The 17,281-nt window shown below is 36.8% G+C and overlaps 2 protein-coding genes across 2 annotated transcripts; both read left to right on the top strand.

Moving 5' to 3' along the window:
* The first annotated feature begins 4,713 nt into the window (after window positions 1-4,713).
* On the top strand, window positions 4,714-9,885 carry LOC138876455 (uncharacterized). The gene is made up of 5 exons (XM_070155393.1): window positions 4,714-4,853; window positions 5,422-7,697; window positions 7,816-8,124; window positions 8,900-8,954; window positions 9,032-9,885. The coding sequence occupies exons 2-5, from the start codon at window positions 6,700-6,702 to the stop codon at window positions 9,698-9,700; spliced, it is 2,031 nt and encodes a 676-aa protein (XP_070011494.1). The 5' UTR covers window positions 4,714-4,853; window positions 5,422-6,699; the 3' UTR covers window positions 9,701-9,885.
* LOC104247468 (uncharacterized) lies at window positions 5,216-6,618 on the top strand. Its single transcript, XM_009803492.2, has 3 exons — window positions 5,216-5,328; window positions 5,422-6,519; window positions 6,615-6,618. Exons 1-3 carry the CDS (start codon window positions 5,216-5,218, stop codon window positions 6,616-6,618), a joined length of 1,215 nt encoding a protein of 404 aa, XP_009801794.2.
* Window positions 9,886-17,281: the final 7,396 nt, after the last annotated feature.

The following is a 17,281-nucleotide window of genomic DNA, read 5'->3' as shown; positions in this document are numbered from 1 at the left end:
GGTCTACCACCAAAATATTCACTGATATTTTTTCCGGGTCCATATGCACGAAGATATCCATTTTTTTCAGCCCCAAGAACTTTTTCGAAGATATCATCATCATTTAAAGAAATTTCTCCTTCTTTTTGCTGCTTTTTAAATTGGTCGAATTGAACCTACAATCAAATAATGCAAATCAATTACATATGTGTACCAATGTATACTTTAAAAAGGAGATAAAAAGAAAAGAGAATATATCAACATTACAATAACATCTTGTTGAAAAGCATCAACTTGTTTTCCTTTTTTTCTCTTGCGAGATTCCATAAAAACTTCAACACGGGAAGGAGGTTTTCCATTTTTTTGCTCCTGCAAAAAAATAATCGGTATCAATAATAGAATAAAATATATGAATATGATTCTTCTAAATTCGTTCTAAAAATATTATTATAGTGTTCATACCATTTCGTATCTTAGTCTTGCATAACTTTTGGTCCCAATATATGGTGGCAAGGAACGTTTCGATCTATTTGTCTTGTTCTGCGTACTCTTCTTCTGAATAAAAATTAAAAAAGAATTAAAATAATTAGTTATTGAGGAAAGAGAGCTTAATATGCCCTTCAATCTGAAAAAAGAAGAAGAAGTTCTCGTATTTTCAAAATGGATATCAAAATGATATTCGTCCGAAAGTGAATAAAAAAGAAAATTTGAGACGGACTGAAGAATTATATAAATTATTTGAGATCATCAAACTATGAAACTATAATAATAATAATAATAAAAGCATAAAAATTTAATTTACAATTTAAATACCTGAAAGTCGACATCACTCCAAAGATTGACCAAATATTTCCATTCATCTGCGGCAACAAGTTTAGGCTTGTTGCGTAGGCGAAGTTGGTAACCTGCTTTTGAATCAAAATACTTCTTCTTCAACTTGTACCTATAGTCTCTATAGAGGTCACTCATTTTACCAAGAATTGCGCTTTTTCTTCCCTCAGACACATCAAAATTAAACTTCCCCTGTAAGAAATAAATACCATCATAGTTTATGATCATATATTCTAGTAAATGTTAATCCATAAGAAATTATAAAATATTATAGAGTTATTAGCTTGTTAGTTTTTCGTACCAAAACGATGTCCCACATATGGTTGATCTTATCTTGCTCAATCTCTTTCCAACTATTTATCTTTAAAGGGCAACAAGTTCGGCTTCTAACTGTTTGGCCTAAAAACCAAATTAATTTGCTTGCATTCTTACCAATTGCTTGATGATCCTCATCAAATTCTACTGATAGTTTTTGTCCCTCCTGTAAATTAATTATTTCTACGGTCCTCTAGTTTTTCTTTTCACAGCGTTGGAACCTAGAGGATTAAATAAATAACGTCAAGTAAAAATATCGATATATGTGAATAAGATCAATAAAAATAATGATTACCTGTTGAATTTGTTGATTCATGTTCTTCTGCTTCCATCACCTTTTCAGACTCATTACCCCTAGAACTATTTTCTCCAAGAGAAGTACTCATAAAAATATCATTTTTCAGCAGTGTATAAATCTCAATAGGCCTTTCTTTATGCATTTTATAACTGACAAGCATGTTCTTAATATCTTGATCGTCATGACATTCAACTAGCCCATCATAATCACTAATAATTTTATCACCTCTCAAATAAAAGAACTTGTCTCCCTCACAAATATTGAAATTACAATGCTCTTTTAACTCGTCCAACAAATCAAAGAAAGATATGAAATCAACATCAATATTTGTTTTCTTTAAATGTCCACCTACATATTTTCTAGTAGGGGAAAATATAAAATGGACACCATAATGATAGATAATTTCTTTCTCCCTTATCATGTCCATGCTTCCTAAAAAATTATTGACGATACATGAGTTAGCTAGATAAGATTAAACAAAGATACAAATTTGTCTAATTAAAAAAAGATTTAATAATAAATTCAATATTGCATAATAGTCATATTGGAATTACCTGGATAAACAAGTTCTTCTGCATGTTGCGTGAGCAAGTTTTGAATAATAGATCCTTTCTTAGAACTCATAACAGTTTCCGGCTCATGATTATCAGTTATGCGATTAGTTCTTTTCCAAAGATCATTCCTACCCATGTCTGATTACAAACAAGAATTTGTAAGACACTAAAATACATCATCATCATCATCTTTGTTATAAGTACTAAGTACCAACTTTAACAATTAAATAAATCCTCGAAATGTAAATTTTATCAAATTAGATAAAGTTATAAAGAAAATAAATTTGAGCAAAGCAAGTCAACTACGAATGCCGATAAATCATAACACTAAAAAATCAAATAACTCAATTAAAAAATATAATATGTAGCAACAAAGTTTAGAACTTTTAAAAATATCTGTACCCATCATATAACCACATCTTTTTCAATGAGTTTGAAAGTAACACAGAAAAAGATGTAAGTTTCTTAGTTTTAAGGTCTCACAAAAAGCAATCACCGGGAATTCAATTCTTAATAAAATTGAACCAAAAAGTAACAAAAGGTAATATATGCCGATAATTTAAGAACAATAAAAGTAGTCAAAATCTACAAAATCAGACAAAATAATAGAAATTTAAAGGTTGAAAGTGGGACTGAGACAGAGAAAGAAAATAGAACCTTTGCTTTTAGGGATGACAAGATAAGTAATAAAAAAAATCCTAACCCTCCGTTCTTGGTTTTCTTTTGTGAGTTTAGTGCTTTAGGGTTTTTTTGCTCTCTAATCTCTCTAATAGAAAAGTGACGTGATTTTAGTTTATTCTTCATAATCTCTTTAATAGAAAAGTAGGCTTTGATTTAGGACAAAATATTTAGAGGGAAAAATGTGGAGGGAATCTTTCGTTTTTACTTTGGAGGCTATCAATTTATTTTGGTGCTAAATTTAACATGGATAAAAATGTGGAGGGAATCTTTCATTTTTACTTTGGAGGCTATCAAATTATTTTGGTGGTAAATTTAACGTGGGTTAATTCTTTTGTATGATTAGAATAATAAAATTAGAATGCATATTTAATTATTGTGTTGAAACTATTTTAATTTAGATTTAACTTAATATGTGATTGTATGTCCCATATTTCGAGTCAATAAGAAATCAATTGTAGGCACCCTATAAAATCTTTCTCATATTGATTTTATAAGTATTGTAAAACGGATTTATTTCTCAATTAGTTCAATTCACATAAGTTAAAATATTAATCAATTTCAAATATCTAAATATTTGGACTTCTTACCTAGATAGTTTAATAAGAAAAAGATTTAATACTTCCTTCGTTCACTTTTACTCGTCCACTATACTAACAAAACTCTCTAAATATTTTTATTGTTTAAAGGATGATAAAGTAAAAAATAAAATAAAAGATGGCTAGAGTAAACATCCATCAGCTATTCTGCAATAACGTAAAAGAAACCAAGCAAAGACGAAAAAATATAAATCACACGAGTGGAAAGATATTAACCAAGCTGGGACTCAAGAATAAATTCTATAGGAGGTTAAATATTCAAAAAGATAAATCTGAATTATATGAAAGGAAACATATTGTGATGACCCAAAATGTCATCTTTAAATTAAATGATCATTTATATGTTTTAAGACCTTGAAAATCGCTATTAATCATTTCTCGACTTGCATGCGTAGTCCGTATAATTAGAGCTTAAAACTCAACTGAGTTGACTTCGGTCAACATTTTGAGTAAACAGACTCGGATAAGTATTTTGACAGTTCCGTTAGGTCCGTATCGTGATTTGGGAGTTGGGTGTATGCCCGGAATTGAATTCGGAGGTCCCTAACTTAGATTATCACTATTTAACTGAATCTAGAAATCTAAGGCTAAAAATTTCTTAATTTTGACCGGAGATTTGACTTTTGAACAAACGACCCCGTAATGGAATTTTGATGATGCCAACAGCTTCGTATGGTGATTTCAACTTAGGCGCATGTTTGGATTTGGATTTGGAAGTCCGTAGGGCAATTCAACGAATTTTGGCGAAAGTTTGAAAATAGAAGATTTTTTAAGCAACCTGGGCAGAACTGGAGCAAGGTCGGACATACGGACAACCTTCCGCACCTGCGCAATCGCAGGTGCGATGTTTTAAAACGTAGCATCGATGTTGGCAACGCAGAAGCGAAAAAAGGCAGCTGGGCATACAGGACTCAGACAGAGTTAGGGTGTGATCGCAAGGATTCAAGGTAGAGTTGTTTGGTCGTCGAGTACCTTGGAGTCTTTCCTTTTTATCGTACTGTCAATTATTATTCGAGCAGTATTGTATATTTAATTTCCTTCAGATCATTTCATGTATTTAGTTAGAGTTCGTGACTTAGTACTACCTGTCTTGGGAGGTTGTATATTTATTTCCGTTGTTGGTTTCGATTATAAAAAAAATGGCTTGAATTGTTATTATAATAGGCTTACCTAGTCTTAGAGACTAGGTGCCATCACGACACTTATGGTGAGATTTTGGGTCGTGACACATATTTAATATATTGTAGTTTGCTACTCATGCTAGAATACTTTGAGTATTTCTAATGAAGATACTTGAAACTTACCGGTGAAACCCTGTAAAATTGAATTGAATCGAACTATAAACACTTCTAATTACACTCGGTTGATAAAGGTATTGTTCTGATAGAACAAATTTGAATCAAATAATTTTTAACAACATAAACATATAGTATAAAGTATTGGGACTAAAGTGTATACTAGGAAATCCCTCAATTTTGGTCACATTTTTGGATCTTATCAAGAAATCCCTAAACGGCCTCTTCCAAAAAATTCTCTCTCAAAGCTAAAGGTTTAACCTCATTCTCATTTCTCATCTGGCATCATTGGGCGACATCAAAAGTAAGTTTAATTTTGTCTTTGAAGTGTCTTTCTTATTGCTTTTCTTTTTAAGAATAGAATAGCAGATGGATGTTCCTTTGCCATGTAAAATTGTAGTTGCAATTAGAGAATTCGAATCCATAACGAAAAGTATCCAAACAGATGGAGAACAAAGGAATATGTACTTCGCTGGATTAAAATATTGGAATGCGTTGTTATACTTGAATCTAGTAACTACAGAAACTAAGAGACAAACAAAGCTTGCAAAATCTTGAGAATATTCGTATGTACCTAGTCATATTTGTCGGGTTCGGGTTTGGGTTTGAATTTGGTAATAATGGAGATGCCTCGTCGGCGAAACTTCTTGGATCTCCACCATTTTTATGGCATTTTATGTAGCGTTGCTGGAGAAGGAAAAGAAAAAAGAAAAGCGAAGGGAATGTCTCTTAAAATCAGAAGTCTCTGTCTTCCGTTTATTTCTAGCTGAAAGTTCAATGTTTGGGCTTTAGAATACTGATTGTGCTTAACTCTTGCAACTCTGGGATCTTTTTCTTTTTGATGCATATTGATCTTATTCTTTTCTTTGTAGGAAATTTGAAATGGACAAGACTTGGATGCGTTGTACCGATAGATTGAGCAATGTGTATTTAAAAGGAGTTGATGATTTTCTTCAATTTGCTTTTGAGCATACAGAACTAGAAGGTGAAATTCCTTGTCCTTGTAAGAAATGCAACAATGTTTTCCATAAGACTAGAGATGACGTCAGGGAACATTTAATAATTTTTGGAATAGTCAAGGGGTACACTCGTTGGCTTTATCATGGAGAATTTGCATCTAAAGAGCAAAGAACTAACAATGATGAATTAAGACAAGAGGAAGTACGAAATGAGCAGGATAATGATATATTTGATATGATTTATGATGCTGCTGGCCCTAATATCATGGATTATTCTGGTGGGGTTAAGCGTAAACAAGTTGATACCTCAGAACCTGATTTTGAATTTTCTAAATTGTTGGATGATGCTGCACAACAACTTTATCCTGGATGCGAGCAATTCTCCAAGTTGTCACTGATCGTGGAACTGTTCCAGATTAAGTGTTTTTTTGGATTGAGTGATAAAGCAACTGATAGCATAATGAAGCTAATTAAACGAGCTCTTCCCTCTGGTGAAACTTTACCAGAATCATTCTATGGAGCAAAGAAATTGATTCGAAATTTAGGTCTTCGTTATGAAAAAATACATGCTTGTGAAAATGACTGCATGTTATTTTGGAAACATAATGCAAAAGCAGAATCTTGCTTGGTTTGTGGTGAGTCTAGGTGGAAATCAGTTGAAGGTCAAAAAACTAATGGGGAAACGCCAGGAAAGAATAAAAACAAAGTTCCTCGAAAAGTTTTACGCTATTTCCCCTTAAAACCAAGATTGCAAAGGTTATTTATGTCATCAGAAATAGCTTCAGATATGACATGGCATCATAATCAGCGTTTGAAAGATGGGGTTCTTAGACATCCAGCTGACTCCGATGCGTGGAAACATTTTGATGCATCTAATCCGGGTTTTGCTAGAGATCCTCGTAATGTTAGACTTGGATTATCATCTGACGGGATAAATCCTTTTGGCAATTTAAGTGTTTCTCATAGCACTTGGCCAGTGATTATTACTGTGTATAACCTACCACCTTGGATGTGCATGAAGCAACCATATTGCTTCTTATCTTTGTTGATACCGGGTCCTAAAGCTCCTGGAAATGACATTGATGTGTACTTAGAACCTTTGATAGATGAGTTGCAAGAATTGTGGTATAATGGAGTCAATACATATGATGCTTCGAGAAAGGAGAACTTTTGTATGCGGGCAACACTCTTATGGACTATAAACGATTTCCCAGCTTATGCCTACTTGTCTGGATGGAGCACAAAGGGAGCTTTGGCTTGCCCTTCAATAAAGAGACTCCGTCTATTCGTCTAAAGTATGGTCGTAAGTTTTCTTACATGGGTGCTCGTAGATTTTTATCATCTAATCATAAGTGGTGGAGTAATAAACGTGATTTTAATGGGGAAGTAGAAAGAAGACATGCTCCAAAAATTCTTTCTGGAGATGATATTTTAAACCAGTTGGCTAGTTTGGATGGCTTTAAATTTGGTAAGACCCAGAAGAAACAAAGACACGGAAGAGATAAAGCCACTCATAACTGGAGGAAGAAAAGCATCTTTTTCAGACTTCCTTATTGGAAAAATAATTTAATACGTCACAATTTAGATGTCATGCACATTGAAAAAAATGTGTGTGACAATATTATTGGGACGTTATTAGATATGGAAGGAAAAACAAAAGATAATCTGAATGTTCGTCGTGATTTGAAGGAAATGGGTATAAGAAGAGATTTGCATCCAACTCAAAGAGATGGAAAGTGGTATTATCCAGCAACATGCTATACTTTATCACCGGAAGAGAAGTCTAAAGTATGCAAGTTTTTGAAAACTATTAAAGTTCCAGATGGTTATTCTTCGAATTTATCACGGTGCGTAAAAGTAAAGGATCGAAAAATTTATGGACTAAAGAGTCATGATTCTCACATTCTCTTGGAACAGTTGCTTCCTTTTGCAATTCGCGGAGTTGTGCCGAACAATGTCTATGCTGCTATTACCGAGCTAGGTATTTTCTTCAGAGAGTTGTGTTCAAAAACAGTAAGAGTTGATGTGTTAGATCGGCTTGTAGCTCAAATTCCAATAACGTTAAGCAAATTAGAAAAAATATTCCTACCAGCTTTTTTTGATATTATGGTGCACTTGATCATTCATCTTCCACAAGAGGCCAAGATTGTTGGACCTGTACAGTACAGATGGATGTACCCAATAGAGCGGTATGTTTTTCTATTTCACAATTTCAGTTTAATTTGTTGTGGCTTGTTAGTTTATCATGCTAAGAGCTTAACTTAATTTATCATGCTATGAGTTTTAACTGCCTTTTATATCATGTAGATTCTTGCGCAAATTGAAATGTTATGTTCGTAATAGATGTCGACCTGAAGGATCTATTGCAGAAGGGTATATTGTTGAAGAAAGTTTAATATTTTGTTCAAGGTATTTACATGGAAGTGGGAGAGGGTATAATCCAGTGGACAAAAATTATGAAGGTGATCATGCTGAGTCATACAATGGATTATCAATATTTAAGCAAAAGGGTTGCCCTTTATTAAGCGATACATCTAGAATTCTTGAAGAGGTTGAGCGAAAACAAGCGCATCTTTATGTTTTGAGAAATTGTGAAGAAGTTCAACCATTTCTACGGTATTGTGTTTCTTTATGCTATTGTTTCTACAATAACATCCAAGCATTTATAAGAGTTTGAGTTAGAAGTGTTCGACCATAAAAGTTCTTTTTGGTATTGTCCAGTGAAGATAAGCACATGATTTGTTGTTTATGATCTTTGTTTAAAATCTTTCCGATTCATCTTGGTTACAACTCTTTTTGATGTTTTGTTGTGGCTATAATCATCTTGGTGAAAATGCCTTAGTAAGAACTTTATTAGTCAAGGAATCTACTGTAACGTGCACATTAGATATGTAGCATGTATTTTCCAATTTCCCTGTTAAAAAGTTTCCTTTGGGTCTGTATGGTAATAATCAAATCATTACCTAAAAGAAAATGTCAAACTCTTCTCGTGCTTTTTTTTTCTCTGAACACTTTCCTAAAAATACATGTTGATACATCATTTGTCGTCTTTCGTGTTTTTTCTTTTTGGTATCCCTAGACTTCTATTACTACTTATTGTTGTCTTTTATTTTCGATTTTTTGATTGCATTACCTACTACTAGTTTTGTAGTTTGCTTCGGTTGTCAGATTAGTTTGCTTGTTATTGTCCCCCCTCCCTCAGCCGAGGGTCTACCGGGAACATCCTATTTGCCTTCTTAAAGGCATGGGTAAGGTCAGCGTATACTTTACCCTCCAGACACCACTTGCGGGACTACACTGAGCATATTGTTGTTATTGTTTCTTTATGGTATTATATATTGTGAATTTAATTTTGTTAGCCCTTTCTCATTATTATGATTATTTTAAACAGTGAGTACGAGCAGAACAATAGGAACATGAACTTCGATGATTGGTTTTTCCATCGAGTAAGTTTTCATTGTATTTTTAATGTTATTTATAATACTTCTTTAGCATCATTATTTTATTATTTATTTTTATGTAGATCGTGCAAATACGCAAGAAAAACAATTCTCATGCAAGTCGCGGGTTGTATTCTTTGGCTAGAGGTCCTTTTGATGGAGTCCAAAGATTCAAAGGGTATGAAATAAATGGTTTTAGGTTTCATACTAAACAATTGGAAGGAAATAGAGTAAAACAAAATAGTGGTGTTTTAGTACGAGGAATAATGAATGGTCAAAATATAGATTATTATGGTGTTCTGACTGAAATAGTAGAACTTCAATACCTCGAAGGCAAACGAATTGTTTTATTTAAATGTGATTGGATGGATGTTGATCACATTGGGAAAGGAGTGAAGATAGATAAACATGACGTTGTTAGTGTTAATACTAACCGAAAGCTAGCAACAAATGAACCATTTGTACTTGCATCTCAAGTAGAACAAGTTTTTTATGTCAAGGATAATCTTCATCCGAATTGGTCCATTGTCTTGAATGGTCATTCTACTTATTTTACGGGTGGTGCTGTCAGTGAAGAAACTTTTCAACAAGATGCTCAAAATTTCTCATGTACATTTGAGGAAGATGAAGACTTTATAAATTGGAGAAGAAATGATCTCGATGTTATCAGTACTGATGTTACCTTAGCTGATAATATTATTGAAGACATCGAATCAGACTCTGAAACCGATGATGAAAATTTGTTACTATAAATATTTAGAAGTTTTAGATGCATATTTGGTTACACTCAATTAATGTTGATACCTTTTCTTATTTGATCAGCTGTGAATTTCAATACTTGAGCTTTAGCCGTGCTCATGGCAATGCCGTTAATGGTCTGAGCTTGTTGCTTGTCGTCCCAATTATAGTATGTTAAATTTTATGCTTCTTTGTTTAATGAGAATCCAGGCATGGACAACTGAAATTTAGTACGAATTTTCAATTCATGTTCTGCCTTATAAAGGGACTAACAAGGCAATATATGGGATGGATGTTATGAGATTGTGATGGGATTGCTTCTCTTAACTCTAGTTCCTTTTCTGGGGTGGTTTCAATCAGAATTCCAAAATCAGTAATTTAAACCCAGAGCAGACATTTTTACTTTCCAGATTTTAGAGTAGTGTATTATTAGTTTAAGATTACTAATATGTGTGTTATTATATTCCTAATGTAAACACAGTTTTTGTAGTAGGTTATTGGCATTTATCAAACTACTATAAGGACATTATTTTGTGTGGAGATTCCAGTTGTATGTTGTGAAAAAGTAAAAACTAATTTTCTGTCTTACTTGAAATAATGTTTTTCTCACACTAAGCTAAAGGGAGTACTCTTTAGGTGGTTGGCTTATGATACTCCTTTAAGGTTGAGGCCACTTAGCCTTTTCTTTTCCAGCTATTACAGGTAAGATAAGAAGAGTGTCGCATCGCAAGTTTGAGCACCCAAGACATGGTTTTTTAAGATTTCTTCCAAGGAAAAGAGCAACACGACACACCAGATTTTTTGGTAGAAACACAACTAAAAGATTACTAGTTTAAGATTAAAATATGTATAGCACGCATGAGCAACTATATATATTGATGTTAATTCTTCAATGGTGGCATTGTTTTACTCCCACAGTAAGCCACCTTTGTAATTATGTATGAATTGTTTTCAACATCTTTGGACCATGTAGATTCCATGTTGTATATAAATTTAGCACATCACGGTTTCAACACGAATCTGTAATACATGTAGCTACTATGACAAATAAATGTAGCTATTATGTCCCAACAATTGCTACGAGATTTGAAAATTGAAGCAAGACTATTCTTTTAGCTATAAAATATGTGCAAACAAATATATTGTGGCTAGAATATTACAATAGCTACTGTGATGTCAAATGCATAACAACAAATTAGAATTAGCTACAATACTTATTGTAGCTAAATAAATTCGTGGCTATATTATTTTGCCATGATATTCCATCGTAGCTATTGACCCCACTATTGCCATGCTTTTTATAACTTCAAGCAAAAATATTCAATATTTTATTTGACATAATTTGTCATGGCTAAAAGATTATTATTGCTACAGTAGTTCAAATATGTGGCAAAAACTAATAATTAGCTACAAAATTTTAGTGTAGCAATAAATTTGTAGCTATTTAGGCAGTTATTGCCACGACATAAATTAATTATAGCAAAAATGAGGTATTAGCTTTGCCAATTTAATTTTTGTAGCTAAGAAATTTTAGCAATTTGTGGATAGCCACGAAACTCTAATTTTTATGGCTATTACTACGTAATAGCCACAAATTTTATATTCGTAGCTGAGAATTCGTAGCTATAAATGCATAATGTTGTAGTGGATTGCGAGGTAGCTGCTTGGTGACGGCAGTTCCGCCTTCTCCTTCCTTACCTTCCTTGTAGTACCTTTATTGGATTTTTCTCAGACTATGTAGTCTTGGTTATTTCAAACGGTTGTAGTATTTTTCTCATGACTTAGACACCCGAGGTTGGGCTTATATTTCTTTCCGCTAGATTTGATTTCTACTTTTAACTTATTGGATTTATGTTAAAAATATGATTTTTCTTAAGTCTTTAATTGAAAAATGGAGTAAATGGGTAATAGTTGGCTGGCCTAGGATCACGATAGGTACCATCAGGATCGGGTCAGTTTTTGGGTCGTGACATGTTGGTATCAGAGCCTAGGTTACATTGGTCTCACTAATCATAAGCGGGTTTAATAAAGTCTCGCGGATCGGTACGGAGACGTCTGTACTTATCCTCGGGAGGCTGCAGAACCTTTAGGAAAAACTTCATATTCTTGAATTCTTGTCGTGCGAATATGTTGATTCTGGTACTAAACTTCTATTATTCTATTCTCTCACAGATGGTTAGGAAACGTTCTACCGGTCAGGATGGACGACCACTAGTACCACCAGTTGGGGCCACTAGAAGCCGAGGTCGCAGTCGAGGCCGTGGTAGAGGCAGGGGTGTAGCCCGTACAGCAACTAGGGAAGCACCTGCAGATCCACCCGCGCCCAAATTCATGATCAGGTTCCAGCGGGGGATGCTCCAGCAGTACCAGCTCAGGCACGACTGTGCCTATTGTTATTCCGGATCTCTAGGAGACCTTGGCTCAGATTCTGACCCTGTGCACCAGTCTTGCTCAGGCAGTCACAATTTCTACTACAACAATTACTTCTCAGGCCGGGGGAGGCACTCAGACTCTTGTCGCCCGTACACCCGAGCAGGTTGTTCAGGAACTCCTAACACCGGAGGCACCACCGACCCAGCCCCAATTGCGCCTGCTCAGGATTTTGTGGTTCCAGTTATGCCTGATGATGAGCATCATCGATTGGAGAGGTTTGGTAGACTTCAACCTCCGACTTTCAGTGGCGTAGAGGGCAAGGATGCTTTCAGTGGCGCAGAGGGCAAGGATGCCTAGGGTTTCTTGGATAAGTGTTAGAGGATGTTGCGTACAACGGGTATTCTAGAGACTGGTGGATTCTCATTTACTACTTTTCAATTTTCTAGAGCCGCCTCCACTTGGTGGGACGCTTATGAGAGGTGTAGGCCTGTTGGTGCACTGCCTCTTACCTGGCATCAGTTCTCCATTCTTTTCCTAGAGAAGCATGTACCGCTTTCCCGCAGAGAGGAGCTGCGCAGGCAGTTCGACCAGCTGCGTCAGGGGGATATGACTGTGTCACAGTATGAGATGAGATTCTCCTAGTTGGCCCGTCATGCTATCTGGCTAGTTCCCACGGATAGGGAGAGGATCAACAGGTTTTGTTGATGGCTTCAACTATCAGCTACGGGTTTTTCTGACTAGAGAGAGAGTATCTGGCGCTCCTTTTGAGGAGGTGGTTGACATTGCTAGAGAGATACGATCAGTCCACCGCCATGAGTGAGACGAGAGGGAGGCCAAGAGGTTTCGGGGATCTGGTAGCTTCAGTGGTGTTCCTTCGGGAGATTAGTCTTAGCATGGCAGAGGTCGTCCATTCAGACATGCTCAGCTAGCCCGTTCAGGTCACCGTAGTGGGACATATGGCCATGTTTCTCACAGTTCACATCAGGGTCACTCCTCTCTCAATTCCCTTCTAGCTCAGAGTTCGACTCAGGCACCATCAGTTTAGGGTTCATCTATGCCTCGTTCTTCTAGTGGGCATCCCGGTGCGCGGGGCTCCCTTCAGTCCCTACTGCCATTTATCGAGAGAAGTTTCTTCGAGTGTTGAGATTTGGGTCATATAAAGAGGTTCTATCCCCGTCTTACGGGAGGTTCATCCCAGCAGAGGAGTCAGCCTTCGGCTTCAGCACTAGTTACTCCCCCCCCCCCCGCTCAGTCAGCTCGGGGTGGAGGCCAGTCAGCTAAGGGTGGCCCTAGAGGGAGAGGTCTATCAGGTGGTGGTAAGGCCCGTTTCTATGCCCTCCCAGCAAGACCAGATGCTATTGCTTCATATGTTGTGATTACAGGTATTATCTCAGTATTCCACAGAGACGCCTCTGTATTATTTGATCTCGGTTCCACTTTTTCATATGTTTCATCATATTTTGCCAGTTATTTGGATACGCTCGCGAGTCTCTTGTTTCCTCTGTTCATGTATCTACTCTGGTGGGCGATACTATTATTGTGGACCGTGTACATTGGTCGTGTGTAGTGACTATTGGGGGTTTGAATATCCAAGTGGATCTCTTGTTGCTTAGTATGGTTGATTTTGACGTGATATTGGGCACAGATTGGTTATCACCATGCGGTGCTATTCTGGACTGTCATGCTAAGATAGTGACATTGGCTATGCCGTGGTTGCCACAGATTGAGTGGCGAGATTCGACTGATTTTGTCCCCAGTAGAGTGATTTCATTTTTGAAGGCACAACAGATGGTTGGGAAGGGTTGTCTTTCTTATCTGGACTTTATAAGGGATGTTAGTGCAGAGGTTCCTACCATTAATTCAGTCCCGATAGTGAGGGACTTTCCGGATGTGTTTCCTATAGACCTGTCTGGCATGCCACCAGACTGGGATATTGATTTTGGTATTGATTTGGTGTCGGGCACTCAGCCCATTTCTATTCCAGCATATCGTATGGCACAAGTGGAGTTGAAGGTGTTGAAGGAGCAACATTAAGAACTCCTTAATAAGGGGTTTATTCGGCCTAGTATGTCGTCGTGAGGTGCGCCTGTCCTATTTGTGAAAAAGAAGGATGGCTCTATGAGGATGTGCATTGATTATAGGAAGTTGAACAAAGTTACAATCAAGAACAAGTATCCTTTACCTCGCATTGATTATTTATTTGACCAGCTTCAGGGAGCGAGGGTGTTCTCCAAGATTGATCTCCATTCAGGTTATCACCGGTTGAAGATTAGGACTCAGACATTCTTAAGACAACTTTCAAGACTCGATATGGTCATTATGAGTTCCTTGTGATGTCTTTTGGGATGACCAATTCCCTAGCAACATTCATACATTTGATGAACATTATGTTTCGGCCTTATCTCAACTCCTTTGTCATTGTGTTCATTGATGATATTCTGGTGTACTCGCACAGTTAGGAGGAACACGCAGAGCATTTGAGAGTTGTGTTGCAGAGATTGAGGGAGTAAAAACTTTATGCAAAGTTCTCCAAGTGTGAGTTTTGGCTTAGTTCAGTGGCTTTCTTGGGTCAAGTGGTGTCCAGTGAGGGTATTTAGGTTGATCCGAAGAAGATAGAGGCGGTTCATAGTTGGCCCAAACCGTCCTCAGCCACAGAGATTCACAGCTTTCTTGGTTTGGTAGGGTATTACCGCCGGGTCGTTCAGGGATTTTCATCTATAGCATTGCCCTTGACCAAATTGACTCAAAAGGGTGCTTCATTCATGTGGTCGAACGAGTGTGAGGCGAGCTTTCAAAAGCTCAAGACTACCTTGACCACAGCTCCAGTGTTAGTGTTTCCATCAGCTTCAGATTCTTATTCAGTGTATTGTGATGCTTCAAGGGTTGGTATTGGATGTGTGTTGATGTAGGAGGGTAGAGTGATTGCTTATGCTTCTCGTCAGTTGAAGCCCCATGATAAGAACTACCTTTTCATGATTTGGAGTTGGCTGCCATTGTTCATGCGTTGAAGATTTGGAGGCATTATCTGTATGGTGTGTCTTGTGAGGTATTTACTGATCATCGTAGCCTCCAGCACTTGTTCAAGCAGAAGGATCTCAATTTGAGGCAGCAGAGATGGTTAGAGCTGCTAAAGGATTATGATATCACTATCTTATACCATCCAGGAAAGGCCAATGTAGTGACCGATACTTTGAGTAGGAAGGCGGTGAGTATGGGCAGTCTTGCATTTATTCCTGTTGGGGAGAGACCTCTTATAGTGGATGTTCAGACCTTGGCCAATCGGTTCGTGAGGTTGGATATTTCGGAGCCCAGTCAGGTATTAGCTTGTGTGATTTCCCGGTCTTCCTTATTTGATTGCATCAGAGAGCGACAATATGATGATCCTCATTTGCTTGTCCTTAAGGTCAAAGTTCAGCATGATGATGCCCGAGATGTGACTATTGGGGATGATTGGATTTTGAGGATGCAGGGCCGGATATGTGCCCAATGTAGATGGGCTTCGGGAGTTTATTCTAGAGGAGGCTCATAGCTCACGGTATTCCATCCATACGGGTGCCGCGAAGATGTACCAAGATTTGAGACAGCATTACTGGTGGAGAAGAATGAAGAAGGATATTGTGGGATTTGTAGCTCGGTGTCTCATATGTCAGCAGGTGAAATATGAGCATCAGAGACCGGGTGACTTGCTTCAGCAGATAGATATTCCAGAGTAGAAGTGGGAGCAAATCACCATGGACTTTGTAGTGGGAATCCCACGGACTTTGAAGAAGTTCCATGCTATTTGGGTGATTATGGATCGGCTGACCAAGTCCGCGCACTTCATTCCGCTGTGTACTACCTATTCTTCAGAGCGGTTAGCAGAGATTTACATCCGAGAGATTGTTCGCTTGCATGGTGTCCCAGTTTTCATCATTTTAGATAGAGGTACTCAGTTTACTTCATAGTTTTGGAGAGCCGTGCAAAGAGAGTTGTGTCACGACCCAAGTTCGCCCTCCATCAACTGTCGTGATGGTACCTAGTCTCTATGACTAGGTAAGCCTAACGATTGCGAAAAAGAAAATGCGGAAAAACTAATAAAAATTGAAGATAAACAAATATAGAATTGTTTAAGATGCCGCTCGGCAAATACCAATACAAGATCTCAAAAACTGAACAATTCCCAAAACTCGGAATCTCATGAAATCACAAGCTATGAATACTACATTGTGCTCTAACTCCAGAATGTCTAAATCAAGATAAATACAGAAGGGCTAAAACTATAAAAGAGAATGGAAAGGGACTCCTCAGTCTGCGGACGCGGAAGATATACCTTGAAGTCTCTAGAGGATCGCTTCGCCTCAAGGGTAGTGAGATTGAGTCAAAGTACCTGGATCTGCACATGAAAAACATGCGCAGAAAGGGCATGAGTACACCACAGAGGTACTCAGTAAGTGCCAAGCCTAACTTCGGTCGAGTAGTGACGAGGAAGGTCAGGACCCTACTGATTATAGCTGAAAAATAAGGTAAAACAGTATAGAATACGAAAATATAATTAAATGCTAACAATAAGAAGTAACACGGGATAATAAGAATAACAACAACTATAACAAAGACAAAATAATCACAAAAGGAATACTGCTCAAAACAGAGATAACAACCGGGGATCTCTCAGTATCCCGAGTATCTCTTAGTATCCTCAATATGTGTGCTGGGGATATCTTAGTATCCCAAGGATCTCTAAGTATCCTCAATATATATGTTAGGGATCTCTTGGTATCCCAAGGATCTCTTAGTATCCTCAATATACATGTTGGGGATCTCTCGCTATCCCGCACTACAATTCAAATCAATATATGTTCTGGGGATCTCTCGATATCCCTCACTACAATCCAAATTGATATATGTGCAGGGGTGTTGATACCCAATTTTTCCCCGAAATATTTTGAAATTACATAAATACCTTCAAAATCATGCATTAATAGCAATTGGTATTTTCTATAATTTTTTCTATATTTTTATTAATTTTTCTAGCATTTTATTCCCAATAAATAATTACAAAATGGCATTGCAAATTATTTCAAAAGCATCTCTTGATTTAATTTATTATTTAATATCCTATTTAAACCAAATTATTTTATAATTAGCCAAATTGGCACCTTTTGGCTATTATTGCAATAACTTTGCAATTATAGCCCAATCCTATGATTTTATACTATTTTTGACCGGAAATTAATCGTTTTTAT

The sequence above is a fragment of the Nicotiana sylvestris genome, chromosome 8 (genome assembly GCF_000393655.2).
Source record: "Nicotiana sylvestris chromosome 8, ASM39365v2, whole genome shotgun sequence".
Lineage (NCBI taxonomy): Eukaryota > Viridiplantae > Streptophyta > Magnoliopsida > Solanales > Solanaceae > Nicotiana > Nicotiana sylvestris.
The sequence above is the reverse complement of the archived record's forward strand: the minus strand, read 5'-3'. Positions and strand labels throughout refer to the sequence as shown.

Bases quoted from the DNA above. Each gene is read 5' to 3' on its own strand.
- LOC104247468 (XM_009803492.2), top strand. From the start codon at position 5,216: ATGGCATTTTATGTAGCGTTGCTGGAGAAGGAAAAGAAAAAAGAAAAG. The intron at 5,329-5,421 runs GTTTGGGCTTTA...TTTTCTTTGTAG, and splicing joins TTTCTAGCTGAAAGTTCAAT to GAAATTTGAAATGGACAAGA.
- LOC138876455 (XM_070155393.1), top strand. From the start codon at position 6,700: ATGGACTATAAACGATTTCCCAGCTTATGCCTACTTGTCTGGATGGAG. The intron at 7,698-7,815 runs GTATGTTTTTCT...TATATCATGTAG, and splicing joins TGGATGTACCCAATAGAGCG to ATTCTTGCGCAAATTGAAAT. The intron at 8,125-8,899 runs GTATTGTGTTTC...TATTTTAAACAG, and splicing joins GAAGTTCAACCATTTCTACG to TGAGTACGAGCAGAACAATA.